Genomic DNA, 14,454 nt, shown 5'->3' on the forward strand with positions numbered 1-14,454 from the left:
TCATCAGGCGGAGGAGAAGTGGCATCGGGGCAGGAGGGAGCTGCATCTCACATGGCCCAGGAGGGCCATGCCACAGAGTCTGACTGGACCAGTGAGACGGAGGGCGAGGGGAGCTCCACAACGGGGACGACTGGACCCTGCAGCGACACAGACACGTCCTCGGAAGGGAGCTCCCTTGCGGGGGGCAACATCCGTGCCCCCCGCCATTACAGGTACAGCCGCCACCCAGCGCACCATCTCCGCCCTCCCAGCAGCCCCTCAGCGTTCGCCCCGTGCCCGCTCTGCCAGGAAGCCGGGCATCTCCTTCGCCCCAGGCACCTCAGGCCCTGCCCCTGTTACCCCCGCTGCCCTCAGTGAGGAGGTCATTGACCTCCTCCGAACGCTCATTGTTGGGCAGACTACCCTTTTGAATGCCATCCAGGGGGTGGAGAGGGAGGTTCATCGCAGCAATGCGTACCTGGAGGGCATTCATTCGGGTCAGGCTGCCCATCAACGATCGTTCCAGGCTCTGGCCTCAGCACTGACGGCAGCCATTGTCCCTGTCTCCTGCCTCCCTCTACTAACTCCCTCCTCCCAGTCTCCTGTTCCTCTGCCTGTCCCACCCACACCATCAGACCAGCCTGCACACACCTCAACACCCAAGAGCAGCTCATCCAAACATAAGCACCACAGATCACGCAGACATTCACACAAGCAACATTCCGATGCAGACATGCCAACAGTCACTTCCACCTCTGTGACCCCCACCTCCTCGTCTCCCTCCTCCCTCCCTGTGACGTCTACACTCACACCTTCATTCACCTCACCATCAGCCAGTGTTTCCATCACCAGCACACCCACCAGAACAGTCCGCACACGTGCAGTCACCACCCCCACTGCCATTTACACGTCCCCTGTGTCCTCTCCCACTGTGTCTGTCACCCCCTCTTCCACACCACACAAACGCAACCACCCACCCACCCAACAGCCATCCACCTCACGACAGCCTATCCCTCCTGCACCTGCACCCAACGACAGCAAACGTCACTCACCTACAACCATATCCTCTCCCTCCACTCCCATTCCCATTCCCACTGTACCTATCACTCTCCATTGTCCCAAGAAAATCTATCTCTCTACTGCTACCTTCTTTCCTGACCCTGAGCCCCCCCCCTCCTTCTCGTCGGGGTAAAAAGAGCACCTCAGCCACCACCAGCCCTGCAGCCCCCTTGACAAGGGTGCAGGGGTATTGGAGCCCACCAGCCCGCATGTCTGGATCTTCGCCCAGCAGCAAGGGGACAGGCAGCCCACCCCCTGGGAAGAGGAGCAGAAGGCGGAAGGGCCGCCGCAGGAGCCCGGGTTCTATATCCCCCCAGGACACTAGCCAGCCACCGTCAACAGCCACAGCTCCAAAGGGAGGAAAGGGCCACAGACTCCCGACTAAGGAGGGCAAGGGCAGCAAGGCGGAGAAGTCAGGCAGCAGGCCTGCTGCCCATGGAGGACCCGTCACAGCTGCCCAGGAGGAGCCCACAACCCCCATAGCCGCTGCCCAGGGAGGAACCGTCACAGCTGCCCAGGGAGAGCCCACCACCCCCATAGCCGCTGCCCAGGGAGGACCCAGCCCAGCTGGCCAGGAGGGCCCCACCACCCACAGCCCAGGTGGGCATTGAAGGAGCACCATCCCCGCTGCCCAGGAGGGCACCACCAGGCAATGAGCAGTTGGCCATAGAATGGCCGCCGTCTCCAGCACCGCTCCGCTGGGGACCGCCGTCTCAAGAACCGCTGAACTGGGCCCTTCAAGGCAAGAACCGCTGAACTGGGCCCTTCAAGGCAAGAACCGCTGAACTGGGCCCTTCAAGGCAAGAACCGCTGAACTGGGCCCTTCAAGGCAAGAACTGCTGAACTGGGCCCCGCCGTCTCCAGCACCGCTCCGCTGGGGACCGCCGTCTCAAGAACCGCTGAACTGGGCCCTTCAAGGCAAGAACCGCTGAACTGGGCCCTTCCAGGCAAGAACCGCTGGCCCTTTGGCAGACGTGGCAGGGCAGGATCTGTCTCGGGCAGGGCTGCAGGATGTCCTCTGGCCAACATGCCTCCTCCAGTGGCAGTGGAGTCTGTTATGGACTGTTTGGACTGTGGCTTTGCACTCCCCAGGATGGCCCAGTGGGCAGGCCACCCACTGTATGGACTGTGGCTTTGCACTCCCCAGGATGGCCCAGTGGGCAGGCCACCCACTGTATGGACTGTATGGACTGTGGCTTTGCTCTCCCCAGGATGGCCCAGTGGGCAGGCCACCCACTGTATGGACTGTATGGACTGTGGCTTTGCACTCCCCAGGATGGCCCGGTGGGCAGGCCACCCACTGTATGGACTGTGGCTTTGCTCTCCCCAGGATGGCCCAGTGGGCAGGCCACCCACTGTATAGACTGTATGGACTGTGGCTTTGCACTCCCCAGGATGGCCCAGTGGGCAGGCCACCCACTGTATGGACTGTATGGACTGTGGCTTTGCACTCCCCAGGATGGCCCAGTGGGCAGGCCACCCACTGTATGGACTGTATGTACTGTGGCTTTGCTCTCCCCAGGATGGGCCAGTGGTCATGGAGTCCCCTCGTGGATCTGGCGTCGTGTACTCAAGTGGCTGAGGTGCCCCCCCTTCCCTTCCCCCTGAGGTGCCTGTCCTTTTTTCTTTCTGATGCCCCTGCAGTGTTCTCTCCGTGGAGTTCTTGTCGTGGGACTGGGCCTTGCCCCTTTGCTCAGGACCCCTGTGGTCCACGGACAGTGGTTGGACTACATATAGTTGATGTATATATTTTGTACATAGTTTATTTATTTATTTGGATTACTGCTGTCCATTTTTCAATATATCTGCCCGTTTAGGATCTCTTCTTTTGGTCTTTGCATTATTTCGGAGGGGGGGGTTTGTGGGTTGTGACAGTGATCTGTGGGAATGCATTGATGTGTGTGTTGTAGTGGGTGTGGGTGGGTGGGTGTGTGCCGGTAATCTTTTCCCTCCCCTGTGTCGTAGGTGCAGTACTCACCGATGTCTTCCGCGCCGCCGGGCGTGCTCCTGGTACAGGAGCAGGTATAGGAGTGCGGGGATGACCTACCTGTAACTCGGGTTCCATACTGCCGTAATGTCGCGTGGAGTATGTGGAGGTGAGCGTTTTCCCGTTCGTAGTCTGTTTCCGCCGTGTTTTTATCGGCGGTGCTCCCGCCCCGGAAAAGGTGGCGGATTGGTGGGTCGTGATAGGGTGGGCGGTACATTGTCTGCCGCCTGGCTGTTGGCGGTGACCGCCGCGCTGTTTGTTTGTTCCGCCGTGGCGGTCAGAGTGTTAATGCGGCGGGCTGTGTTGGCGGTTCCCGCCAGGGTCAGAATTGCATATTTTGGACCGCCGGCCTGTTGGCGGGTTGGCCGCCGCTTTATCACCGACCGCCAGGGTCAGAATGACCCCCATAGTCCTAAAAGCCAACAAAAATAATTTCAGAAAACAGGAGGTTGAAGGCAAAAAGTTTAGGGATTTTTCTGCAGAAAGAGGCAAGTCCAACAATAGTCATAGGCAAAGACACCACCAGAGCGTGAATCTAGGTGTGGGAGGAGGGTGGACTATTTACTGTGTAGCGATCTAGTGTTCACCAGTATGTTTGGAGTTTATTAGGCACCTCTGTTTCCTGTTATATTTATTTAAAGTAAGGACATGCTATACATTTGTATATTTGTGTATTTGAATTATGTTTCAAGTGCTAAAAGCTATGCTAAATTATATCTCCAGTGCAAAAAGCTGTGCTAAAATTATGTCTTGTGTGATAAAAGCTATGGTAAAATTATGTCTCATAGACACAGGCAATGAACAAAAATAAATCTGAAATATTTCTGAATGGCATACATGAATAAACAGTTTTATTTTTCTACTCAGGGGCAAGGGTCCAGCGATCACCTTGAATCTGAGTATCAGAAGACCCATCACGGATTGATTACATATAAAATTGGCAAGCAGGACTATCAACTGGACTTTACAGGTGACTTAGCCCAGCCTTATTCATTCCACTTAGGCTAGGTAGGAGCAAACCTTTTTAAAAGTGACCTGAAAATCCCACTGGGCTCAACCACCAGATGAGGGCGAAATTGCAAAATCCACACCTTAACCAGGCTCTCCAAACTTCTCAGCAGTGTGATCGGGGACTATAGAAACTAACACACGTTTTTTAATGGTGTAAGGTTTGGGTGGGGTTGAAAGCGCAAGAAAGGGACACAGATGCCTATAAGTAATCCACCTGCTGCATTCTTTCCAGGTGGCTTTGTTTTGGCTACCAGAAGATAAGGTTGGGATGGACAGAAATTGGAGGAGGGTTTTAAAAAAGAGTTGGGAGAAAGACTTTTGCTGTTTGATATTTATTTTTGTAAAGGAAATCATACTTTGTAGTGTTCTTTAGTTAGGCACTTTTTAGGGACAAGCTCAAAGCGCTCCGTCCCTCTCCTAATTTCTCTTTGGGGGATTTTAACCACACCCATGTTACGTCAGTCACTTTCATTGGTTCGTTTGCTTGCCTTTTAAAATCCGCTAGTTTTTATTCGTAAAAGGCATGCATACATCATGCCTTTTCCAGTGTTTAACCCATGTTTTCCGTATGTTTTCTGGACTACTATTTCTCTTTATTTTGCAGCGCGATGCGATCACGCTAGTTTTTTTTTTCTTCATTTAGTGTGGCAAGAAAAGTCCGGTTAGGAGTTTACAACGCTAATAGCTCTAACTCGACGTAATGCGAGACCAGTTGCATTGCAAATGATTGTTTCTTTAGCTGTGTTTTTACCCGGGACTGCTAGGGCTAATGACGGAGTTGCTGTTGTGGGGATGGTGTTGATGTGGTGGAACACTCTTGGAAAGGCAGGAGACTATCTCCAGATGCAACCAATACAGCATTGAGCGGAAAGCACTGAACCTTTGTAGGGTACATGTTCTGCTTATGCTTAAGAACCCTCACTAGCAGGTAAGTGGAAAGGAAGAGTATTATTTGTTTTATTCCTTTTGGGTTTTCAGTTATAATAACTAAAGTAGTTGTTGAACAGCAACAAATCGTCAGATATCTATGGCTTTCTGCCTCGTTTGTGGCAACTTCGCAAGCCAGGGAGAGGTGGAAGAGTTTGTGAGCTTGGACACTGCTATGAAGTTTGTTTTAGAGTGCCACCACCAACTGCTTAAAATGCTGTGAAATCAATTGAAATGGTCAATGGTTTGCAAAGTAGGGTGTTAATTTTGTGTTTCTTATCTCATTTCCTTGATAGAAAGAACGCTAGTCAAAATTCAGACAGCTCAAAAAAATAAGAAAAGTTTCCTGAAAAACGATATTACACTTTGTTCAATGGTTTTGTTTTTCATTCTGTTCATGCAAGGTTTAAAATAGATTTAAAGACCAGCTACTTCCCCCTCCAACTCCACTCTGCCACTAAAAGTGCTCACTCTTCCTGTTGTGCATGGCACCACAGAATTTGGTATATTCTCCCAGAGATCACTAAAGCCCATGCGAAGCCCCAGCATTCCCACTTTGCGAAGGTTTCCTCAGCGGAAATTCTTCTCAGAAGAGACTGTTCACACTCAAACCTGGCACCAGTTCATAAGGGAGCTCTGCACCTAACAAGCAAACACTCCACAGAGAAACACCTTCACAGAAAAAAGCTCTACTGTCAGGTTATTGTTTGGGACGTATCAATGCGCAAAATCAAAATCACATACAATGATGTGTGATTTGAATTCTTTCCAGCACAACCAATGCTGAGTACGAGGGAGGTAAGACAGTTTGAAAGCCAGAACATTTATGTTTTAGAATAGGTCCTACAAAGATCATCAATCTTCATGTTACATTTTAACATAAACATCTTCCAGAATAACCTCATTTATGGCCTGATTTAGAGTTTGGTGGATGGTTACTCAGTCACAAATACGATGGCTATCTGGTCTATTAAAGGATATAATACACCTCTGATAAAGCGGACAGGATATCTGTCATATTTCTGATGGAGTAACTCGTCAACCAAACTCTCAATCTGACTATTAGTGTGGGAGGAACAAGTTTGCCCTAACTTTGTTCCCAACGCCCAGCCCTCCTATAGATCTTTTGCTTATATTTCACCCAGTGGGTTTTGGTGACATTGAATGACATGAGTCCACTATCAGATGCCATTGCTAGCCACCTGAGGCACAGTCAGGAATTACTGGGTTTATGGAGTAGTCCAGGTCAACACAAGACTCCTTCAAAAGTGTTGACAGAGCAATAGAAATTCTCCCCATTCCATCATCCTTATGATTGTAGGATTATTTGTATGTAACGTTAGAGAAGTCTCCAACCTCTGGGCTGAAATTGTGGCATTCACTAAGTCCCTAATGTCATCTCGAAGGATTCATTTTTCTGCTACTTTGTTCGGTGCTACAGCCCTTCTGTAGGAGGCTGGCCTGGCTTGTAGTGGGTAACAAGGGGTAGTTACACCTTGCACCAGGTCCAGGTATCCCTTATTAGTGTAGAGGGGTGTCTAGCAATTTAGGCTGATAGAAAAGGTAGCTTAGCAGAGTAGCTTAAGCTGAACTAGGAGGCGTGTAAAGCTCCTACTATACCACTGGTGTCATATGCACAATATCATAAGAAAACACAATACACAGATATACTAAAAATAAAGGTACTTTATTTTTATGACAATATGCCAAAGTATCTCAGTGAGTACCCTCAGTATGAGGATAGCAAATATACACAAGATATATGTACACAATACCAAAATATGCAGTAATAGCAATAGAAAACAGTGCAAACAATGTATAGTCACAATAGAATGCAATGGGAACACATAGGTACAGGGGCAATACAAACCATATACTCTAGAAGTGGAATGCGAACCACGAATGGACCCCAAACCTATGTGACCTTGTAGAGGGTCGTTGGGACTGTAAAAAAACAGTGAGGGTTAGAAAAATAGCCCACCCCAAGACCCTGAAAAGTGGGTGCAAAGTGCACCTAAGTTCCCCAGAGAGCACAGAAGTCGTGATAGGGGAATTCTGCCAGGAAGACAAACACCAGCAATGCAACAACGATGGATTTCCAGACGAGGGTACCTGTGGAACAAGGGGACCAAGTCCAAGAGTCACAATCAAGTCGGGAGTGGGCAGATGCCCAGGAAATGCCAGCTGTTGGTGCAAAGAAGCTGCCACCGGATGGTATAAGCTGTGGATTCTGCAAGAACGACAAGGGCTAGAAACTTTCCCTTTGGAAGATGGATGTCCCACGTCGTGAAGAAGCTTGCAGAGGTGTTTCTGTGCAGAAAGACCACAAACAAGCCTTGCTAGCTGCAAGGGTCGCGGTTAGGGTTTTTGGATGCTGCTGTGGCCCAGGAGGGACCAGGATGTCGCCAATTGCGTGAGGAGACAGAGGGGGCGTCCAGCAAGAGAAAGAGCCCACTCAGAAGCAAGCAGCACCTGCAGAAGTGCCGGAACAGGCACTACGAAGTGGAGTGAACCGGAGCTCACCCGAAGTCACAAAGGAGGGTCCCACGATGCCGGAGGACAACTCAGGACGTCGTGCACTGCAGGTTAGAGTGCCGGGGACCCAGGCTTGGCTGTGCACAAAGGAAATCCTGGAAAAGTGCACAGGAGCCGTAGCAGCTGCAAATCACGCGGTTCCCAACAATGCAGTCTAGCGTGGGGAGGCAAGGACTTACCTCCACCAAACTTGGACTGAAGAGTCACTGGACTGTAGGAGTCATTTGGACAGAGTTGCTGAGTTAAAGGGACCTCGCTCGTCGTGCTGAGAGGAGACCCAGAGGACCGGTGATGCAGTCTTTTGGTGCCTGCGGTTGCAGGGGGAAGATTCCGTCGACCCACAGGAGATTTCTTTGGAGCTTCTAGTGCAGAGAGGAGGCAGACTACCCCCACAGCATGCACCACCAGGAAAACAGTCGAGAAGGCGGCCGGATCAGAGTTACAAGGTCGCAGTAGTCGTCTTTGCTACTTTGTTGCAGTTTTGCAGGCTTCCAGAGCAGTCAGCGGTCGATTCCTTGGCAGAAGGTGAAGAGAGAGAAGCAGAGGAACTCTGATGAACTCTTGAATTCGTTATCTACAGAATTCCCCAAAGCAGAGACCCTAAATAGCCAGAAAAGGAGGTTTGGCTACTTAGGAGAGAGGATAGGCTAGCAACACCTGGAGGAGCCTATCTGAGTCTCTGACGTCACCTGCTGGCACTGGCCACTCAGAGCAGTCCAGTGTGCCAGCAGCACCTCTGTTTCCAAGATGGCAGAGGTCTGGAGCACACTGGAGGAGCTCTGGGCACCTCCCAGGGGAGGTGCAGGTCAGGGGAGTGGTCACTCCCCTTTCCTTTGTCCAGTTTCGCGCCAGAGCAGGTCTGGGGGATCCCTGAAGCTGTGTAGACTGGCTTATGCAGAAATGGGCACCATCTGTGCCCATGAAAGCATTTCCAGAGGCTGGGGGAGGCTACTCCTCCCCAGCCCTAACACCTTTTTCCAAAGGGAGAGGGTGTAACACCCTCTCTCTGAGGAAGTCCTTTGTTCTGCCTTCCTGGGCCAAGCCTGGCTGGACCCCAGGAGGGCAGAAACCTGTCTGAGGGGCTGGCAGCAGCAGCAGCTGCAGTGAAACCCCGGGAAAGGTAGTTTGGCAGTACCCGGGTCTGAGCTAGAGACTCAGGGGATCATGGAATTGTCTCCCCAATGCCAGAATGGCATTGGGGTGACAATTCCATGATCTTAGACATGTTACATGGCCATATTCGGAGTTACCATTATGACGCTATACATATGTCGTGACATATGTATAGTGCACGCGTGTAATGGTGTCTCCGCACTCACAAAGTCCGGGGAATTTGCCCTGAACAATGTGGGGGCACCTTGGCTAGTGCCAGGGTGCCCACACACTAAGTAACTTAGCACCCAACGTTTACCAGGTAAAGGTTAGACATATAGGTGACTTATAAGTTACTTAAGTGCAGTGGTAAATGGCTGTGAAATAACGTGGATGTTATTTCACTCAGGCTGCAAGGGCAGGCCTGTGTAAGAATTGTCAGAGCTCCCTATGGGTGGCAAAAGAAATGCTGCAGCCCATAGGGATCTCCTGGAACCCCAATACCCTGGGTACCTCAGTACCATATATTAGGGAATTATAAGGGTGTTCCAGTATGCCAATGTAAATTGGTGAAATTGGTCACTAGCCTGTTAGTGACAATTTGGAAAGAAATGAGAGAGCATAACCACTGAGGTTCTGGATAGCAGAGCCTCAGTGAGACAGTTAGTCATAACACAGATAACACATACAGGGCACACATATGAGCACTGGGGCCCTGGCTGGCAGGGTCCCAGTGACACATACAACTAAAACAACATATATATACAATGAAATATGGGGGTAACATGCCAGACAAGATGATACTTTCCTACACCTTCTGATCCCTCTTTATCAATAAATAACCTACATGCATGCAGACACAAACATGCGGACACTTGCGTGCACACACGCACACACATTTTTTATTCTGTCTGTGATTCTGTGCTGTGGCAGATGCAGCAGAATGCCCACATAGTCACTAACCATCTGCAGCATCAGTGAATGAATCAAGTTGACAGTTTGGTGGAAGTGCAACCGTTGCATATCAAACACAGTGAACCTGGTGTTAGAGCTGTCATCCGTGGCGTGGTCTCCCCAGTCTTTTTTCTTCTGCTTCCCATGTTTTGACTGTTTCCTGGACTCTGTTTTTGACGTTTTTGGTATTCTGGGCACTTTACCACTACTGATCAGTGCTTAAGTGCAAGTGCTCCTGTGTAAAGTGTATGTGTTATTGGCTTTTCCATGATTGGCCCATTTGATTACTAGTATGTCCACAGTAAAGTGCACTAGAGGTGCCCATGGCCTGTAAATCAAATGCTACTGGTGGGCCTGCAGCATTGGTTGTGCCACCCACATTAGTAGACCTGTAAACATGGCTCAGGCCTGTCACTGCAGGGTCTGTGTGTATAGTTTTAAACTTCCAATTCGATTTGGCAAGTGTACCGACTTGCCAGGCCTAAACCTTCCCTTTTTATACATGTAAGGCACCCCTAAGGTAGGCCCTAGGTAGCCCTATGGGCAGGGTGCAGTGTATGTTAAAGGTGGGACATGTACTGATGTGTTTTATATGTCCTTATAGTGAAATACTGCCAAAGTCATTTTTAACTGTTGCAAGGCCTATCCCTCTCATAGGTTAACATTGGGGGTGCCTTTAAATATTTTTAAAGTGCAGGTTCCCTTTGAGAGCAGATAGAAATCTGGAGTTTGGTGTCTCTGAACTCACAATTTAAAAATACATCTGTTAGTGAAGTTGGTTTTTAGATTGTTAGTTTGAAAATGCCACTTTAAGAAAGTAGACATTTTCTTGCTTTAACCATTCTGTGACTCTGCCTTTTTGTGGATTCCCTGTCTGGGTCAGACTGACAGTTGGGCTGTTTGTGAATCTCCTCTATACAGTGAAACAAAGGGAGCTAGGGTGTAGCCTGCGTATCCCGATGAGCCATTTGAACTAGAGTGGAAAGAGGAGTGGTCACTTATACCTGAATGGTCTGTGCCTGCCCTCATACAGTGCAATATCCAACCCCCTGGTGTGTGTCTGGGGCCTGGCGTGGGCAAGGCAGGATCATTTGAACAAAAGAGAATTTCCTTTGAAGTTTGCCTACTTCAGAGGCAGAAAGAGGTATAAGTAGTGGATCCAAAACCCCTGAAAATTAGATCACTTCTGGAACCAAGAGGAACCTCTGCCAAGGAGAAGAGCTGAAGAGCTGAGGAGGAGTGCTGCCCCTGCCTGTGACTATGCTTTGTTGGGCTATCCTGCAGTTGATGCTTCTGCCTGTAGGAGGCTGGCCTGACTTGTAATGGGTACATTGGGTACATACACCTTATACCAGGTTCAGTTATCCCTTATTAGTGAAATGTAGTAGTGTTCTAGCAGCTTAGGCTGATAGAGGTAGCTGTAGCAGAGCAGCTTAGGCTGAACTAGGAGACCTGCAAAGCTCCTGCAATACCACTATAGTTACACAGTACTTATACACAATAAAAGACAATACTCATGTTACCAAAAATACAGGTACTTTATTTTAGTCAGACAAGGCCAAAAATATCTTAGAGGCAATACCCCTTCTGGAGGTAAGTATTATACACAGTATATACACTAGACACCAAAATCAGGTAAGTAAATAGTCATAGGATAGTGCAAACAATAGGAAATACCATAGAATGCAATAGGAAGAAATAGGCCTAGGGGGCAAAAACAAGCCATATACTAAGAAAGTGGAATGTGAATCACAAATTCCCCAACAGGCAAGTGTAGTGTGTAGAAGATCGCTGGGAGTGTAAGAAAACACCAAAGGTAAGTAAAATACCCCAACCCAGAGCCCAGGAAAGTAGGAGTAAAATACTGCAAGTTTCCTTAGGACACACAACAAGTCATGATTAGAGTTATTGCAAGAACCAAGCAAGACTACAATCAACAAATGGTGGATTCCTAGACCCCAAGACCTGTGAAGAGAGGAGACCAATTACAGAAGTCGCAGAAGATTCCAGGAAGGACATGAGCCCCTGCCAACCTAGATGGTGCAAAAGAGGATTCTCCAGTTGGAAGAAGTCTGCAAAAGAGCACAAAAGAAGATGGCTGCAGGTTCCTGCGTGATGCAAAGGATGTCCCACATGGAGATGTTGGATGGAGGCGAGTTGCAGCGCTTGATTCTTCCAAAAAGCCTTGGTTCAAGCAATGTTACAGTTTGCTTCAAAATGGCACTGCCTGGACCCAGGAGGGACCTGGGGGCCTCAACTCGGACTGAGGAGGCAAAGGGGGCTCCCAACACTGGAGGGATCCCACAGATGACCAGGCAGCACCCACGGAGACCCCAGGACACGGGGACAAAGAAGGTGCAAATTGCGGTTGTTGCAGCACTACAAAGGAAGGTCCCACGCCACTTGAGAACAACTCAGTACGTTGAGCGTCGCAGGATAGAGTGCTTCGGACCTGGGCCAGGCTCTGCACGAAGGATTCTTGCAAATAGTGCACAGAGGCCTCAGGAGGTGAAGATGACGCATTTCACAGTGGTACTGTCGCAAATGGGGAAGACAAGCTCTTACCTCCTCCAAATTTGGACAGCTAGCCCTTAGGACAGTCTGTGTTGAAGGGGTCCACTACATGTGTTCCAAGGAGCACGCTCGTTGCCAGGAGAGGAGTCCAAGAGAACCAGTCAACGTCGTAGAAGGTGCGTGCTGGAGCAGGGAAGTGACTCCGTCACTCCACGGGAGGTTTCTTCAATCCTTCTGGTGCTGGGTGAAGACAGGGAGTCCCCAGAGCATGCACACCGGGGAAACTGGAGCAGTTGCTGGCTGGAGCTGAGGTTGCAGAGTCGCAGTAGCCTTTCTGGATATGTTGCTGCAGTTACAGCCGTTCCTGGAGCAGTCTGCGGTTGATCCACGGTCAGAGGATGAAGCAGGAGTTGCAGAGGATTCTTGGAGAACACTTGCAAGCCAAATCTGAAGAGAAACCCATAGGAGAGACCCTGGATAGCCCTGAGAGGGGGATTGGCTACCTAACCAAGTATGCATCTATCAGGAGGGGTCTCTGACGTCACCTGCTGGCAGTGGCCACTCAGAGATCTCCACAGTGTCCCCACACCTTGGAAAACAAGATAGCTAACGCCAGGGACACACTGGAGGAGCTCTGGGCACCACAACTGGGGTGGTGATGGACAGAGGAGTGGTCACTCCCCTTTCCTTTGTCCAGTTACACACCAGAGCAGGGACTGGGGTTCCCTAAACCGGTATAGACTGGCGTATGCAAGGAGGGCACCATCTGTGCCCTTCAAAGCATTTCCAGAGGCTCTGGGAGGCTACCCCTCCCAATCCTGTAACACCTATTTCCAAAAGGAGAGGGTGTAATACCCTCCTCCCAAAGGAATTGCTTTGTTCTGCCTTCCTGGGACTGAGCTGCTCAGACCCCAGGAGGGCAGAACCCTGTCTGTGGGGTGGCAGCAACTGTAGCTGCAGAGAAAACCCCAGAGAGCTGGTTTGGCAGTACTGGGGGTCCATAGTGGAGCCCCCAGAGTGCATGGGATTGGCCCCTCCATACCAGATCTGGAATGGGGGGACAATTGCATGATCTTAGACACCTCACATGGCCATATTCGGAGTTACCATTGTGCAGCTACTTATAGGTGGTGACATATATGTCGTGCACGCGTGTAATGGTGTCCCTGCACTCACAAAGTTTGGGGAAATGGCCCTGAACAATGTGGGGGCACCCCTGTTAGTGCAAGGGTGCCCTCACACTTAGTAACTTTGCACATATCCAGAGTTGGACATATAGGTGACTTCAAAGTTACTTTAAGTGCAGTGTAAAATGGCTGTAAAATAGTGTGGACACTATTTTGTCTGAGCTCCTTATGGGTGGCAAAAGTAATGCTGCAGCCCATAAGGATCTCTTCAAAACCCAATGCCCTGGGTACCTATGTACCCTGTACTAGGGACGTATAAGGGGGTTCCATTGTGCCATTTAGAATTGGTAAATGTAGTCACTAGCCTATAGTGACAAATTTAAAGGCAGAGAGAGCAGGAGCACTGAGGTTCTGATTAGCAGAGCCTCAGTGACACAGTTAGGCACTACACAGGCATACACATTTAGGCCACAAATTATGAGCACTGGGGTCCTGGCTAGCAGGATCCCAGTGCGACAGGCAAAAACATACTGACATACATATAAAATTGGGGGGTAACATGCCAAGAAAGATGGTACTTTCCTACACCTGTTCAATAGTATTCAGTTTCACCCTCTCAAAGTTTAAATGCCAAGTTAGGGACTCCAACTAATGACATCTCACCCCATGTCATTAAAGCTTGCTGTCAGGCTTGTGTAATTAAGACAAATAATAAATCATCATGAAAATAACAAATGGTTAACCAGCGGTTACACAAAAGAGCTGTTGCAGCTGCTCCTTGTTTGGGTGATCACAGAAGAGGAAACCTGCAGCTTACGCGAAACAGCTTTTAGACAGCACTGTTCATCCATTGATAGCAGAGAAGCAGATTGGTCAGAGTTTAAACCGAGAGCAAAGCCTGTTCCTGTTCTGTGAGCAGCTGTTTCCGGATCCGGTTCACAGCAGCGGCAGAGAGCAACAAAGAGCCGCACCGCAGAAAAAGCAGGGGCAGAACCAGAACTGCGGGGGTCATGCGGGCATTAGGATACTAGCCAAGAACAGGGAGCCACGGCATTCGGTGCAGCGGGAGTCACAGCAGGCGGGCCAGGAGGACCACAAGACCAAGAGGACCACAAGACCGCATGGATAGGATAGGAGCCGGCTCCGGAAGTAGCGAGTACCACGCCACGGGCAAGGGGCTAAGCGCCCGTAACGGGACAGGATCGGGAGGACTATGGTAAGAGGCAGAAGTGCCACTTGGGTGTTCTCCTGTTCTCCTACTCCCTAGCG

The 14,454-nt window shown here is 49.9% G+C and overlaps 1 protein-coding gene across 1 annotated transcript in view; it reads left to right on the forward strand.

Annotated features, from left to right (window-relative positions):
- The window catches only part of LOC138299768 (protein mono-ADP-ribosyltransferase PARP12-like), a 248,316-nt gene that overhangs the window by 194,494 nt on the left and 39,368 nt on the right, over positions 1-14,454 (forward strand). Inside the window, exon 9 of the mRNA XM_069238308.1 lies at positions 3,893-3,995. Coding sequence (XP_069094409.1) covers positions 3,893-3,995 — 103 coding nt within the window. The remainder of the gene's footprint in view (positions 1-3,892; positions 3,996-14,454) is intronic.

This window comes from Pleurodeles waltl, chromosome 6 (genome assembly GCF_031143425.1).
Source record: "Pleurodeles waltl isolate 20211129_DDA chromosome 6, aPleWal1.hap1.20221129, whole genome shotgun sequence".
In the NCBI taxonomy this organism is placed as follows: Eukaryota; Metazoa; Chordata; class Amphibia; order Caudata; family Salamandridae; genus Pleurodeles; species Pleurodeles waltl.